Genomic DNA, 13,479 nt, shown 5'->3' on the forward strand with positions numbered 1-13,479 from the left:
AAAAAAGGGAAAGTGAAAGAAATAGTGTCACGGATATAGTGTTTTGTGTGTTGTGTTTCGAAAGTGTATGGAAATAAAGAGCAAAATGGCGAATTTATCCACAATAAAAGCAGTGCGAATAAGATACAGAAATACACTGAATTCTGAGATTGCAATAGCAAAGGACTTAATATATGGTGAAGACCAAGATAGCAATCCTATAATGTTAGGAAATAAATGTACAAAGTTACTGAAATGTTACAGTGAAAAAGTGGAAGTTCAAATGTGTAAATTAATAGACGCGATTGGAGACAGTGATTCTGAAAGTGTGGAAAATTTAGTAGACGAAGACTGTGAACTATTAAGACAGGCGGAAAACTGCTTGATTGAATTAGAACAGTTCACTGAAAATATGAAAGCGAAGAAAATTGTAGATGGAAAAGGACATGAAGTCAAGACTGAAAGTAGTCGACTCATAGATTTGCAAGAACAAATGCAAGATTTATTGTTCAGACAAATGCAGCAGCAAAGGGAGTTAATGGAACGGCAAGAAGAAAGAGAAAAACGGCAAAAGGGCAGTGTGAAATTACCAAAATTAGATCTGTGCACATTCAATGGAATAAATTGAAGTGGGCTCAATTTTGGGACACATTTATGTGCACAGTTCATACGAATAGGGACTTGTCCCCAATCGAGAAGTTTAATTATCTACAAAGTAAGGTTGTAGGCGAAGCCAAACAATCCATTGCTGGATTGGCGTTGTCCAAGGAAAATTATGATGTGGCAGTTACGATTCTTAAAGAGAGGTTTGGAAATCCGCAAGAAGCTGTGGATTTACACTACAACAAGCTGATAAATATCCCAACACCTAGTGAGAAAGTGGAAAGTTTAAGAACATTTTTGGATACGATAGAAAGACACCTTCAGTTTAGAGGTATTAAAATAAAATACCAACCAACATGTGTTTATTTCAATGATTTGGTCGAAACTTCCAAGAAATGTATTAAAAAAAATAGAGTTAAAATGTGGATCGGAAACAGAATGGATAAGCTCAGAGATGAAATCCGGGAATACGTAGTAGCATGTGAAAGAGCCGAAAGCAAAGATGGGAATAAAACACAACCGGAAATTCAAAGGGGAGGTACGCCAAAGTTCCTAAAGCATCAAAACAAGCCACACCATCCAGCATACCGTCCTCAGAAAATTTCAAGACCAGTGTATAACGCTCCAGCGTCCGCGGAAGCTTTAGCAGTAAATGTTAAGAGCAAAGCAACAAGCAATGTTAAAGATAGGTGTAGGTACTGCAGTGAACGACACTGGAGTGATGAATGTTTGAAATATAAAACAGTTGAAGAACGCAAAAGAAAATTAAATGGGTCCTGTTTCAAATGTTTGAAGGAAGGTCACTTGGCAACTGAGTGTAAATCGAAAAAAGTTTGTGTGCATTGTGGTGAAATGAACAAACATCATAGAAGTTTGTGCCCAAATAAATTTGAAATTAGGTCATCTAGTGTGCATTCATCAGAAGAAATAAGTGATGCAACTCCTCAGGAGGATGATATGTCTGCGGAAGGACACGTTCTTATTTCTTCAAATGAAATGGTGCTTATGCAAACAGCACAGACAGAGATTTGCAATGAACAAAATTCCGTTTACGAAAGGGCTCGTCTATTATTTGATTCGGGGTCACAAAGGACCTACATTACGGAAAGATTAGCTACAAAGTTGGGTTTGAAACCTGAAGATGAACAGGAGTTAAAACTTGTGACGTTCGGTAGTGAAAACACAAAAGTGATAAAAACGAAGTCAGCCAAAATAAGTATCAAATTAAATAATGGCTCCTACATGAAAATAACAGCAAATGTTGTGCCCACTATAAGTGGTACTATTCGAAGGAATCCAGTGAAACAACTGTTGACTAAGCAGATGGAAAATCTAGTGAATAGTGTTGAAATGGCAGACACAATTCCATCTGTGAAGGAATATTCAACGGTAGAAGTATTGATCGGAAACGATTACTACTAAGACATTGTGTTACCACAAAGCATTGAAATCGAACCCGGTTTGTATTTGTTAGGCTCCAAGCTAGGATGGATTTTGACAGGCCGGACCAGTGAGGTTGAAAAGGGAATGGATACGGTAAATATGCTTGTCCTGACGTATGGAAATGACATCACAAATCATAGTGTATTCACAAGCATAGACAGTGCTATACCCACCAAACCAAACCTCGAAGACTTCTGGAATATTGAATCCATCGGCATTACAGACAACGTGCAAAATTCGAATGAAGAAATTGCAATGAAGAAATTCAAAGAAACTATAAAATTTGAAGATGGTCGGTACCAAGTGACCTGGCCATGGCGTGATGAAGAGTTTGAATTACCAGAAAACAGACAGTTAGCTTTAGGTCGTCTGAAATCTACTGTATCACGAATGAGTAGCAAACCAGAGCTAATGAAAAGGTACAACGAAGTCATTGAAGACCAACTCAATAAAGGCGTTATAGAAAAGGTGAATCATAAAGTTCAAGATGGTATGACACATTACATACCTCATCATGCTGTCATTAACCCAGAAAAGTTAACCACGAAACTGCGCATAGTTTATGATGCCTCATCAAAGACCAGAAAGGAAAACAAAAGTCTGAACGAGTACTTATATCGAGGTCCGGTGATTCTGTAACATCTCTGTGGAATACTGTTACGATTCCGTCTGCATAAAATAGCATTGGTTGCGGACATTGAGAAAGCATTTTGCAGATAGGACTGCAGTTAGGTCAAAGGGACGTAACAAGGTTTCTGTGGTTAAAGGACATCAATGCATCTACAGTGGATTCCAGAAATATCCAGGAATATCGTTTCTGCCGGGTCCCGTTTGGGGTGATATCGAGTCCCTTATTGTTAGGAGCAACGGTACAAAGTCATATGGACACATACAATACAGATTTGGCTCAACAGGTGAAAGACAACATGTACGTAGACAATCTGATAACCGGAACGAGTACTGAAGGTGAAGCGATTCATTTTTTATTTTTTTATTTTTTGAGGCCCATATGGGTAACCCCGTTTATTCCTTTACATACATGAAAACAGTAACATACACACAATACTATAATCCAGTATACAAAAGCAATGCAATAAAATGCAAACAACACAATGAATAAATAGAAGTTTCAGTTTTTCAATCATATTTATCAAATATGTATCGATTCAATTATAATATTCCATATGTATGTAAAAGGAAAGTTTTTTTTTAAAAAAGGAAGATGTGATGCTGATTGATGAAAAAGGAAGGGGGTAGATAAGAGAAGAAAAAAATGGGATCGTTTCCATTTAAATTGAAAAACTATATTCGATTTATGGTAAAAAAGAATAAAAATTTTTTGGGTGGCTAAATTTCAGTTAGAAAAGACCATTTGGATTCATTTCTACCAGGAAGTCAAGTCGATGTTCGGAAAAGCTTCAATGAACTTACGAGAGTGGATATCTAATAGTGATATTGTTAATAATTACATACCAAGTGATAGCAGAGCTGATACGGATTCGATGTCAGTGTTGGGTTTGTGTTGGGATACGAAAAACGATACAATATCGTTAAAACCGGCTGAAATATGTGATATGAAAAGTCCAACCAAGCGTGCCAGACTTAAGAACGTAGCTTCGAAATTTGACCCTTTGGGCTTATTTTCGCCAGTGCTTTTAAGGGGAAAGCTACTAATACAACAACTTTGGCAAAAGGGGCTCGATTGGGACGATGAAATCTCTGAAGAAGATGCATCACAATGGAATATCATTAATAGTGATCTTGAAAGCCTATCCAGTCACAAATTACAGAGATGCGTTACAAAAGAAAGGGGAAACTGTGTACATTAAAGTTTGATATGTTTTTGTGACGCCTTCAAATTGGCATATTCAACAGCTATTTATCTGCGTCAAAGCACCACCGTTGAAACAAAAACTGGGCTTGTGTTTCCTAAATCTAGGCTCGCTCCTGTGAAAGTTATGACCATATCTAAATTAGAAATAATGGCAGTTGTGATCGGTGTTCGGTGCATCAAGTTTGTTCAATGTCAACTTAAACTACCATTACAGCATTTACAACTCTACACAGATTCACAGTGCGTTTTGAAGTGGATTCATTCAGAAAATGATCTCCCGGTGTTTGTGAAAAACAGAGTAAATGAGATTAAGACACACAGAGACATTACATTCGCCTATGTTAAAACGAATGAGAATCTAGCTGATGTTGCTACACGCGGATCTCCACTGCGAAACCTCTCTGAAAATGTACTCTGGTGGCATGGTCCATCTTGGTTAGCGGAGTCGGGGTCGATCTACCCAAATGACACAACCTTAGAAATGTGTACATCGAGTGCATGTGAATGCACTGAAATCGAACAAGTGCAAATCGAAAACAAGACAACTACAACAGACGGATTTACATCAAACTTAGAAATGATTCCTCCATTTGAGATCGACTATGAGTCGTACTCGTCTGTTACAAAGTTGATACGTGTTACAGCATACGTACGAAGATTCATATACAATCTGAGAAAAAATGGAAATAAAAGAACAGGATTTCTCTCTGCTTCCGAAATTAATGATTCAGAAAATTTGTGGTTAGCTTTCATTCAACAGAAGCATTACAGTGATGTGCGACTGGCAGTTAGTAACAACAAATCTAACAATTTACAACGTCAATTGGGATTGTTTCATGATAACAAGGGACTTTTACGTTGCAGAGGAAGGCTGCAATATGCAGAGCTCAGTGAAGGATCGCGGTACCCACACTCGTACCTAAGAAAGATAAGTTTACACATCTACTGGTTGAAAAACATAACAAGGAAATTATGCATTGTGGAGAATCTCAAACGCAAAGCAATTTGCGTTATAAATATTGGATTCCTCAAGGTCGGGCAACTGTAAAATCGGTACTTCGTCAGTGTACAGTGTGTCGTCGTTGTGAAGGTGGACCATACAAAGGTCCTGAAATGCCACCATTGCCCAAAGTGCGTGTTACATCTTCGCCGCCATTTACAAACACTGGACTGGATTATTTAGGTCCCCTAAACATTAAGTCAGTAGAGGAAACACAGAAAATTTGGGGTTGTCTTTTTACTTGCTTAGTCACACGCGCCATACATTTGGAAATAGTGCAAAACATGTCGTCAGAGGAATTTCTCCTTGCCTTAAGACGGTTCATTTCCCAGAGGTGTGTTCCAAGTGAGGTCACTTCGGACAATACATTACAATTCAAAACAGCTAGTGCCACAATTGATTTGCTTTGGTCTAGAATGCTTAAAAATGAGGAGGTTCTTAGTTACATGTCCGAAAAGAGAATAAAATGGCATTTCATCGTCGAACGTGCACCATGGTTCGGAGGATATTATGAAAGGCTAGTTGGTTTAGTCAAAAGATCACTACGTAAAACATTGGGTCGTAAATTACTTACTTTGATCCAAATGACAACGGTTTTGAAGGAAATTGAAGCCGTTATTAACACAAGACCATTAGTTTATGTTGGTGACGACATCGATTCAAATATCACGTTGACACCAAATCATTTCCTTACCTTAAATCCAAGAGTCAGTGTACCTGATACTGACAGTGATGAAAATGACCACAGTTACTTACCTTGTGAAAGTTCCGCAGAAAAATTGTTAGCTTTGTGGCATAAAGGTGAAGTACTGCTTGACAAATTTTGAAAAATCTGGAGAGATGATTATTTGTTAAGTTTGAGGGAACGGACACAAACGAAGTTAAAATCTGTGAGGATTCAATCCACAGCTCAACCCTGTGTAGGGGATGTAATTCTTGTGAAAGACGAGCTTGCACGAAGTTGTTGGAAAATGGGTAGAATCATCAAACTAAGGATAAGCAGTGACAGAAATGTGCGATCGGCGGAAATACAGTTGGCATCGGGTCGTGTAATAAGACGGCCCCTTAATCTCCTGTTTCCGACTGAAACATCGGAACCATCCGAAGTGAACGATGAACATACGCAGTCTACGAAATTACACTCGCAGCGACCTGTGCGCGAAGCCGCTAAAAGAGCTTTACAAAAGTTCAAAGAATTACAATAACACGCTGAAATTAAACGTAATAAAAACCCAATATATGTGAAATGTACAAACAATATGTAAATAATATTTAAATGAATTAAATTGTAAATATAGTTGTGAAACAAAGTAATTCTGGAGGTTTAACCCGACGGTGTATTGTTATATAGTAATATTATGCACGTGATTATTACCCGCCAAAGATAAACTATGTTGTTATAAGTTTATACACCATCGGTTATAATTTGTGCACGGGTATTTCATGTTTTTTGTATTAATAAAGAATTTACATGATCATTCGTCGCCTTTACATCGTACAAATCAGATTGAAATTCCGAAAATGCCTATGCATAAATGTCAAGATTGTGGCAGAATATATCAACACAAAAGGAGTCTTACAAGACATGTAAAAGAAAACCACAAAACGCTTGAGCACTGGAACTGCACACAAAGTGATTGCACATCTAAATTCATTCGGAAAAGTTATTTGTCGGTGCATCTCCGATTGAAACATGGTTTTTCAACCATTGAAGCTAGAGAAATCGCTCTTTCGGCTTGTCGCGGAGACATTAGGAGTGAAAATTGTTACTATGAGGACGTTAGTGACGAAGAGTCGACATTCGATATTTTAGCGGAATTGGAAGAATTACGAAACAGTGGAGACACTAACAACTGCCAGGATGCGTTCGATAAAAATTTTCAAGATGTTTTCGATGATTTTAACGTGGATTTGTTGCCAGAGCAGCAGAATCTGGATGATATCGTGTTGGAAGAACCAGAGTGTGAAATAAGTGTTGGAGAAAAAAGTGCAAGCAAATCTTGTGAAACGAATGGATATAAAGGTGATGGTGAAGATTCCGTTAGAAATTTGTCGGCAGATAAGGTTGTTAGTGATAGTTGTGCAGAAATTGATGAAGGATCTAAGAGTGACGTTAACGATGAAAGTGGAAGCAGTTCGGAAAAGCGTGTTCGCGAGGAGCATGGTGTGTGCATTAAGGTATCTCAGTACAGCGATATATCTGAGAGTGAAGATGAAATTATTGAATTAGCTGGTGAAAGTAGTGAGATTACGCATATTACAGGTGTTAGTGATGATAATGGCGATGCCAGTAGTGGTAAATTTAATATCAGCGATGATGATCGAGATCAGTCTTTGTCTTCTGAATGCGACGGTTATAGTGAAGAAAGTGATGATGAGAACGATGTAGTTTCTGATCGTGATGAAAGAGCCAGTGATAATGAGGATGAAAATGATGTTATTATAATTAGTGATGCTGAGGATAACGAACAAATTATCTCAAGGGAAACAGCTACAAGACAACGCGTGTGAAACTGGACTAATACTGTGAGAAAAGTGTTTACATATATTGGGGACACTATTCATGAACAAATGGATACCAGTATTGATACTTGGGACTATGAAACAAATTAGATTACTCAGATTACAGGTATATTTACAAAAAATATTATGTGATTGACAGTTGTAAAGTACGTTGTTATATATATTTGCTTTGTTCATTTAAGAAATTGATGATACGAATTTGAATTTGTAATACGTAAATTTGGATAAGGATAACATTTTCCACCTAAGTACACTATATTGTTAACTTTACACATGTTTGAATTTAAGTTTTATAATTATTTCCGGTGGTAGTGTCGTGAATTGCACGAGTTTATTGATAAAGTTTAAATTATAAGTAAAAGCAATTATTCTCCCGACGGTGAATCTATTATTGACGGACCGACGGTGATGGTTCCGTCGGCTGTTTCATTTTCATATTTCACGAAATTTCCTGTTATTTGTTCACTTTTTCACGTGCTCTTTATGAATTATGTAATTGTTGAAACATATATAAACCTTGAGCGTCTGTTTGTAGTTAGAGCAAATTTAAACTCGTTTAGGTCAGTAAAATTTAGATATATTTACTTGGATTAAATATTCGCCTATAAAATTTGGATATATTTTACTTGGATTAAATATTCGCCTATTATTGTTGTTCAGGGAATAAATTGTGAAATGTATTGCTGTATTCTTGAAATTATACTCCGCAAAATTTAAAGTAAAGCAAACGTTTTGTTTTTTTGTAAATTTTGCGATGCCATAAAGCCAAACTCACCAAGGCATTTTTGATGACGATTTTATCAAATTTCTTTGTTCAGTTATTTTATCGATTCTAGTTTTTATTTTCACAATGTCTTTTTTGGGAAAATGTCTCAAATGCGAATGATCATGAGCAGCTTTAAGTTAATAGATATTAAATAAACATAAACTATTTTACTAGAAAACCTGTGAGATCTGACCTCTTCGGAAAAAAATAACAACATTCATTTCTATAATAAATATGCTTTTGGTGCTTTAAATTTTTCAAATTATGGGAATATGTAAGCATTTAAAGGGGAATAAGCCGATCCCCTCATGAAAAAATGTCGGAATTGGTCTGAAACTGGATCTGAAATTAAGCTGAATTTTGGATGAAAGTGTCTGAATATTGGTCAGAAACCATGTCTGAATTTGTCCTTAAAATGGAACACTTCCAGACGAATTCAGCCAGTTTTCAGAAATATTCTGTTACCAGGATTCAGAACTGTTCAGACTATTATCTGACAAAAATCAGCCAAATTTCAGAGACATACGGATTGTCTGAATTTGTCCTTAAAATGGAACGCTTTCAGACAAATTCAGCCAATTTTCAGAAAAATTCTGTTACTGAGATTCAGAACTGTTCAGACTACTTCTGAAAAAATCAGGCAAATTTCAGAGACATTCCGATGTCTGATTTTGTCCTTAAAATGGAACGCTTTCAGACGAGTTTAGCCACTTTTCAGAAAAATTCTATTACCGAGATTTAGAAGTGTTCAGACTACATCTGAAAAATCTCAGCACCAATTCAAATACTTTCAGATGAAATGTTCAGATTGATTTGTGTTGATTTGAGTACTGTCATGTTATCTTCTACTTTTGAAACCCTTGGGCAAAAATTATCTGCTTAACAACAGGCAACAAATGATCACAATATAACTGGTCTAAAGCACTAGAGCTCAGGCGAGTAAAAGTATTTTTTTTATAATGTGATATCAAGATCGTGAAAACTGAAGACAATTGTGTCTTCACAAAACTGTTGACATTTACTATCAAAATACAGATTAAAAAGCACCCACTACACTAAATCATTCCTTTTACAGCATTTCGATGTGAAAAAATACACACTGCAGCTACTGATAATTATGGACAACAAAAAAGAAAGACCTACAATTTTCGCCTAAACATAGTGCTCTGTGAAAATAACACATTGTGAAAATTACAATCTTAGCTTTCTTATAGTCTGAATTGTACAGAATATTGTATTACAAGTGTATAACCAGAGTTTTGTCAGTATCTGGTTTTGAATTATCAGTAAATTACCATGTTTGAACATGTTTAAATTTATTTTATTCCTTGTTATTTTTATTGCATTACAACTCCCTCTGCCAATTTTGAGTGCTTTATTTTGCTTTAGCTCTGGGTTTAAAACATAGGAAAGCATATTTTTTAAGAAAAAATATTTCTTGTATAATCACATGGTTGAACATGGTTGAACATTTTGCCATTTTTCTGACTGCTTGCTGTATCTGAACACTGCATCAGTTTTAATTTAGTTCAGGCTAGTTTAAGGCTTAAAAACATTTTGGCAGAAAAAAGATTATGACATAATGATGTTTGAACAAGTTCATAAAACATGATTAGCTAACATGATTGTGGATACAAAAACATGATTCAACTTGTTTTAACATAGTTTAATCATTTTAAAATCATGATCCATATTTCGCTATGGAAAGAGTCCACAATCTGCCACAATGCCTAACCTATAACACACAATATCCATTGTAATGCCACTAAGGCCAAACGCCAATTTAAACCCCATTGCGATAGCAATTACATGTCTATTATGGATTATTGCAAATTTTACTCTTATCAGAAACAGCAACATTTCACACAAGTTACTGGTCACAGTTTCACAAGGTGTATTTCTTAAATCTATTGTTGGAAAAGGTGTTCTTGTTTCATAAAAGGCAAAATAATAAGTATTTTCTTTTGCAAATGGTTTCGCAATTAAAGCTCAGAAACCAGAAACGAGTTTTCGAACACACATCTGTGCGGTGCTGTGCGGTGCAATTGATTTGAAATCAGCAGTCCTAATCACTGGACCCTGGATGCCACTGAAAGTAAAATGTGAAATGAACTAACTTTGTTATAGTAACAAAAGGGTTACAATACCCATCAAATAGCAAGAGCAACAAGAATTTGTGACAGAGTTACCAACGGCGGGGTTACCAACGTTCCCCGCCTAGGGACAATTTTCACAAAATATACTGCATGCTAATATAATATCTTCTGAGTAATAGGGCAAAATACTAACAAAGTGTATGAATCATAACTATATATCATATAATCCATGAATACATTATGAACTTTGAAAATGTATAAAAATCTATAACCGGTGAATGCTTTCAATTGCTAATATCTTATTTTAAAGATTTAGTGTGATTGGTAAGGAAAAATAAATAAATATTGAAATATTTTATCATATTAAAGGGTAGTAATTAATAAACATATGAAATGCATAAAAACTTGTTTTTAAATTACACACCAGATAAAAGTAAATTCTACTGGTGGTCAGTGCAAAGCTGTACGATATATCAACCTTGCTATGTATGTGTTGCAACCATAGTAATGCTGCATTTACCATTAAGTTATAACTTGTGCCTGGGTTTTTATTCTACAAGTCTACAGTTGTTAATAGTTTTTTTTTATATATATTTCAATACCAATAATCTTCCATAAAACATAATTTCACTTTAAAGTAGTGGGAAAACTGATATAAAAGCACATTTATTGTAAAATCATATGAAAGGGAGGTAATTTCATGTACAAAAAAAAAGAAAAAGAAAAGTTAACTTGGGTGCCTGTGATCTTGACATTTGCACATGACACAATCTTGAAATGGTAAATATTTATGCCAAGTTATTTGAATATACACCAATGTATAAAAAGATACAGACCAGACAGAAAAGTAAACATGTGACATTGACCTTGGAGCTAGGGGTCTGGGTCTTGCACATGCTACATTAACTCATTATGGGGAACATTCGTGCAAAGTAATTTTAAAAACTTTTGATGAATGCCAGAGTAATGCACCAGACAAGAAACGGACCTTGTTAACCTTTAACCTCCAAGTGTGGCCTTTACCTTGGGATTTGGGTTTTTCGCATGGCACGTCGTCTCATTACCGGTATGGAAAACATTTGTGCCAAGTAATTTCAAAATCCCTTGATGAATGGCAGAGTTATGGACCGGACACGAAAAAGACCTTGTTAACCTTTGTCTTCTAAGTGTAACCTTGACCTTGGAGCTAGTGGTCTGGGTTCTGCGCATGACACGTCGTCTCATTGTAGGAAACATTTGTGGCAAGTAATATCAAAACAAAACCCTTGATGAATGGCAGAGTTATGGTCCGGACATGAAACAGACCATGCTAACCTCTGAGTTCAGAGTTTGACAGAATGGATCACGCAAATCATACTTTCATAATGATAGCTAATATTTATATATATAGAATACTTGTTTGTCTCAGTGTAAATTTAAGATCTGATGATTAAGAGTGACAAATATTTGCTCTTACATATATTAAAGCAAACACATTGTCTTTTCATGTTATTCAATGTTTTAAACAAAATTTTGTATAAATTAATAAACTGTGTTCGCTGATTGTGTTTAATTGATATTAATGTACGAGGAGTGTTCGATATGAATTGCTTATTGTCCTCTAGCTCGATATCCACGTGGGGCACGATAAAAACCAATACCTACCTGTATAGGGTTATTCAATACCTACACAACGGTGTATAAATGTACATGTTAGACTAAGTGTAAGACATAAAATTTGCGGATACATCGGCTGAAACTTTGCATTTCTAGCCACGGGGAGTACTTCGAGGGCATGAAATGAGCCCTTTGGGGCTAACTTGAAATTTGAAGTCTCTAGATAGAAATAAGCAATTCATTTCGAACATCCCTCGTACGTATCGCGTCTATCTCCCTAACTTCAGTACGTATCTAATTACCTAACTAAAGTAATATATTACACAATGACGTAGCAAGTGTCGTTTGGGTCAGTGAAAGGTTGTATGGTCAGTTAAAGGTCGTATGAATGTGTTCACAAGTTCGACAGCGTGTACAGATTGGTCGAGATATTAAAGCGAAAAAATACCTAGTGTTCACAAGCTAAATATCGCCAAAAAACAACGTGTTTTTATTTATTACAAATAACTTTGGAAAACGTGGCAGTTGAGAAGATATAAATAAATCTTTTATTATTATTATTATTATTATTATACCACATTTATATAGCACTCTTTTCATGCACTTGTACACGTTCAAAAGTGATTTACAGAATAAATTGCAAAAATACAAACAAATACGTATACAAAGATAATGCATTCCACATTAACAAAACTCATGAATGAAAACAAGTATAATTTAAAAACAAGATAAAAAAATAAATGTATCGGTCAGTTAACAAAATATTGTACAAAGAAGTGGGTTTTGAGCAGGCTTTTGAAAGCAGTTAGCGTGTCAGCTTCCCTGATCTTGACAGGAAGGGAGTTCCAAAGCTTTGGAGCAGTGCACGAAAAGCTGCGATTGCCATACATCATGGTTTTAGATTTTGGCATAACCAGTGACAGCGTGTCTTGTGATTTTAGGGTCTTGACCGGTTTATACACTTCTAACATATCCCTGATTTAGGCAGGGGACTGATTGTGTAAAGCCTTAAAGGTGTGGGTCAGAACCTTGTGCTGCACCCTGTATTTCACTGGCAACCAGTGAAGCTCCTTCAGAACCGGTGTTATATGATTGCGACGGGGCTTAGTGATTACGCGAGCTGCAGTGTTCTGGATATGTTGCAACTTGTTAAGTGTGCTGTTTGGTATACCACTTAACAAGGCATTACAATAGTCTAACCGTGAAGTAACCAGGCTGTTTATAAGGGTTTTTTGTGGCATCACTGGTAAGATACCGTCTGATGTGACCTATTCTGCGAAGTTGTGCATATCCAGCCCGGCACACCGAGTTGACCTGTTGTTCTATATCCATACCGCTGTCAAATACTGCTCCAAGATTCCTAACACATTTCGTGGATTTGATCACAGAATCACCTACCTTCACAGAAACGTCATCAATGTACTTGGAATAACGCTTTGATGTCAATAGCATTACCTCAGTTTTATCAGCATTGAGCTTCAGCATGTTGGAATTCATCCACGAGACAATTTCAGCCAGACAGCTCTCAATGCGGCGCAAAGCTTCACTTCTGGCTACAGCCTCTATCAGCTTAAAAGATAGGTATAATTGAGAGTCATCAGCGTAGAAATGATGAAGAAGTCCATGACGTCTGCATATG

General features: G+C 36.2%; 3 protein-coding genes across 3 annotated transcripts; all 3 read left to right on the forward strand.

Annotated features, from left to right (window-relative positions):
- The first annotated feature begins 633 nt into the window (after positions 1–633).
- Positions 634–2,004, forward strand: LOC123525911 (uncharacterized). Its single transcript, XM_053539606.1, has one exon. It carries the CDS (start codon positions 634–636, stop codon positions 2,002–2,004), a length of 1,371 nt encoding a protein of 456 aa, XP_053395581.1.
- Positions 2,005–2,124: 120 nt separating this feature from the next.
- LOC128555848 (uncharacterized) lies at positions 2,125–3,472 on the forward strand. The gene is made up of 2 exons (XM_053539607.1): positions 2,125–2,515; positions 3,384–3,472. Exons 1-2 carry the CDS (start codon positions 2,125–2,127, stop codon positions 3,470–3,472), a joined length of 480 nt encoding a protein of 159 aa, XP_053395582.1.
- A 1,671-nt stretch (positions 3,473–5,143) lies between these two features.
- Positions 5,144–5,686, forward strand: LOC123525910 (uncharacterized). The gene has a single exon (XM_045305068.1). It carries the CDS (start codon positions 5,144–5,146, stop codon positions 5,684–5,686), a length of 543 nt encoding a protein of 180 aa, XP_045161003.1.
- The last annotated feature ends 7,793 nt before the right edge of the window (positions 5,687–13,479 follow it).

Source organism: Mercenaria mercenaria, chromosome 3 (assembly GCF_021730395.1).
Source record: "Mercenaria mercenaria strain notata chromosome 3, MADL_Memer_1, whole genome shotgun sequence".
Lineage (NCBI taxonomy): Eukaryota > Metazoa > Mollusca > Bivalvia > Venerida > Veneridae > Mercenaria > Mercenaria mercenaria.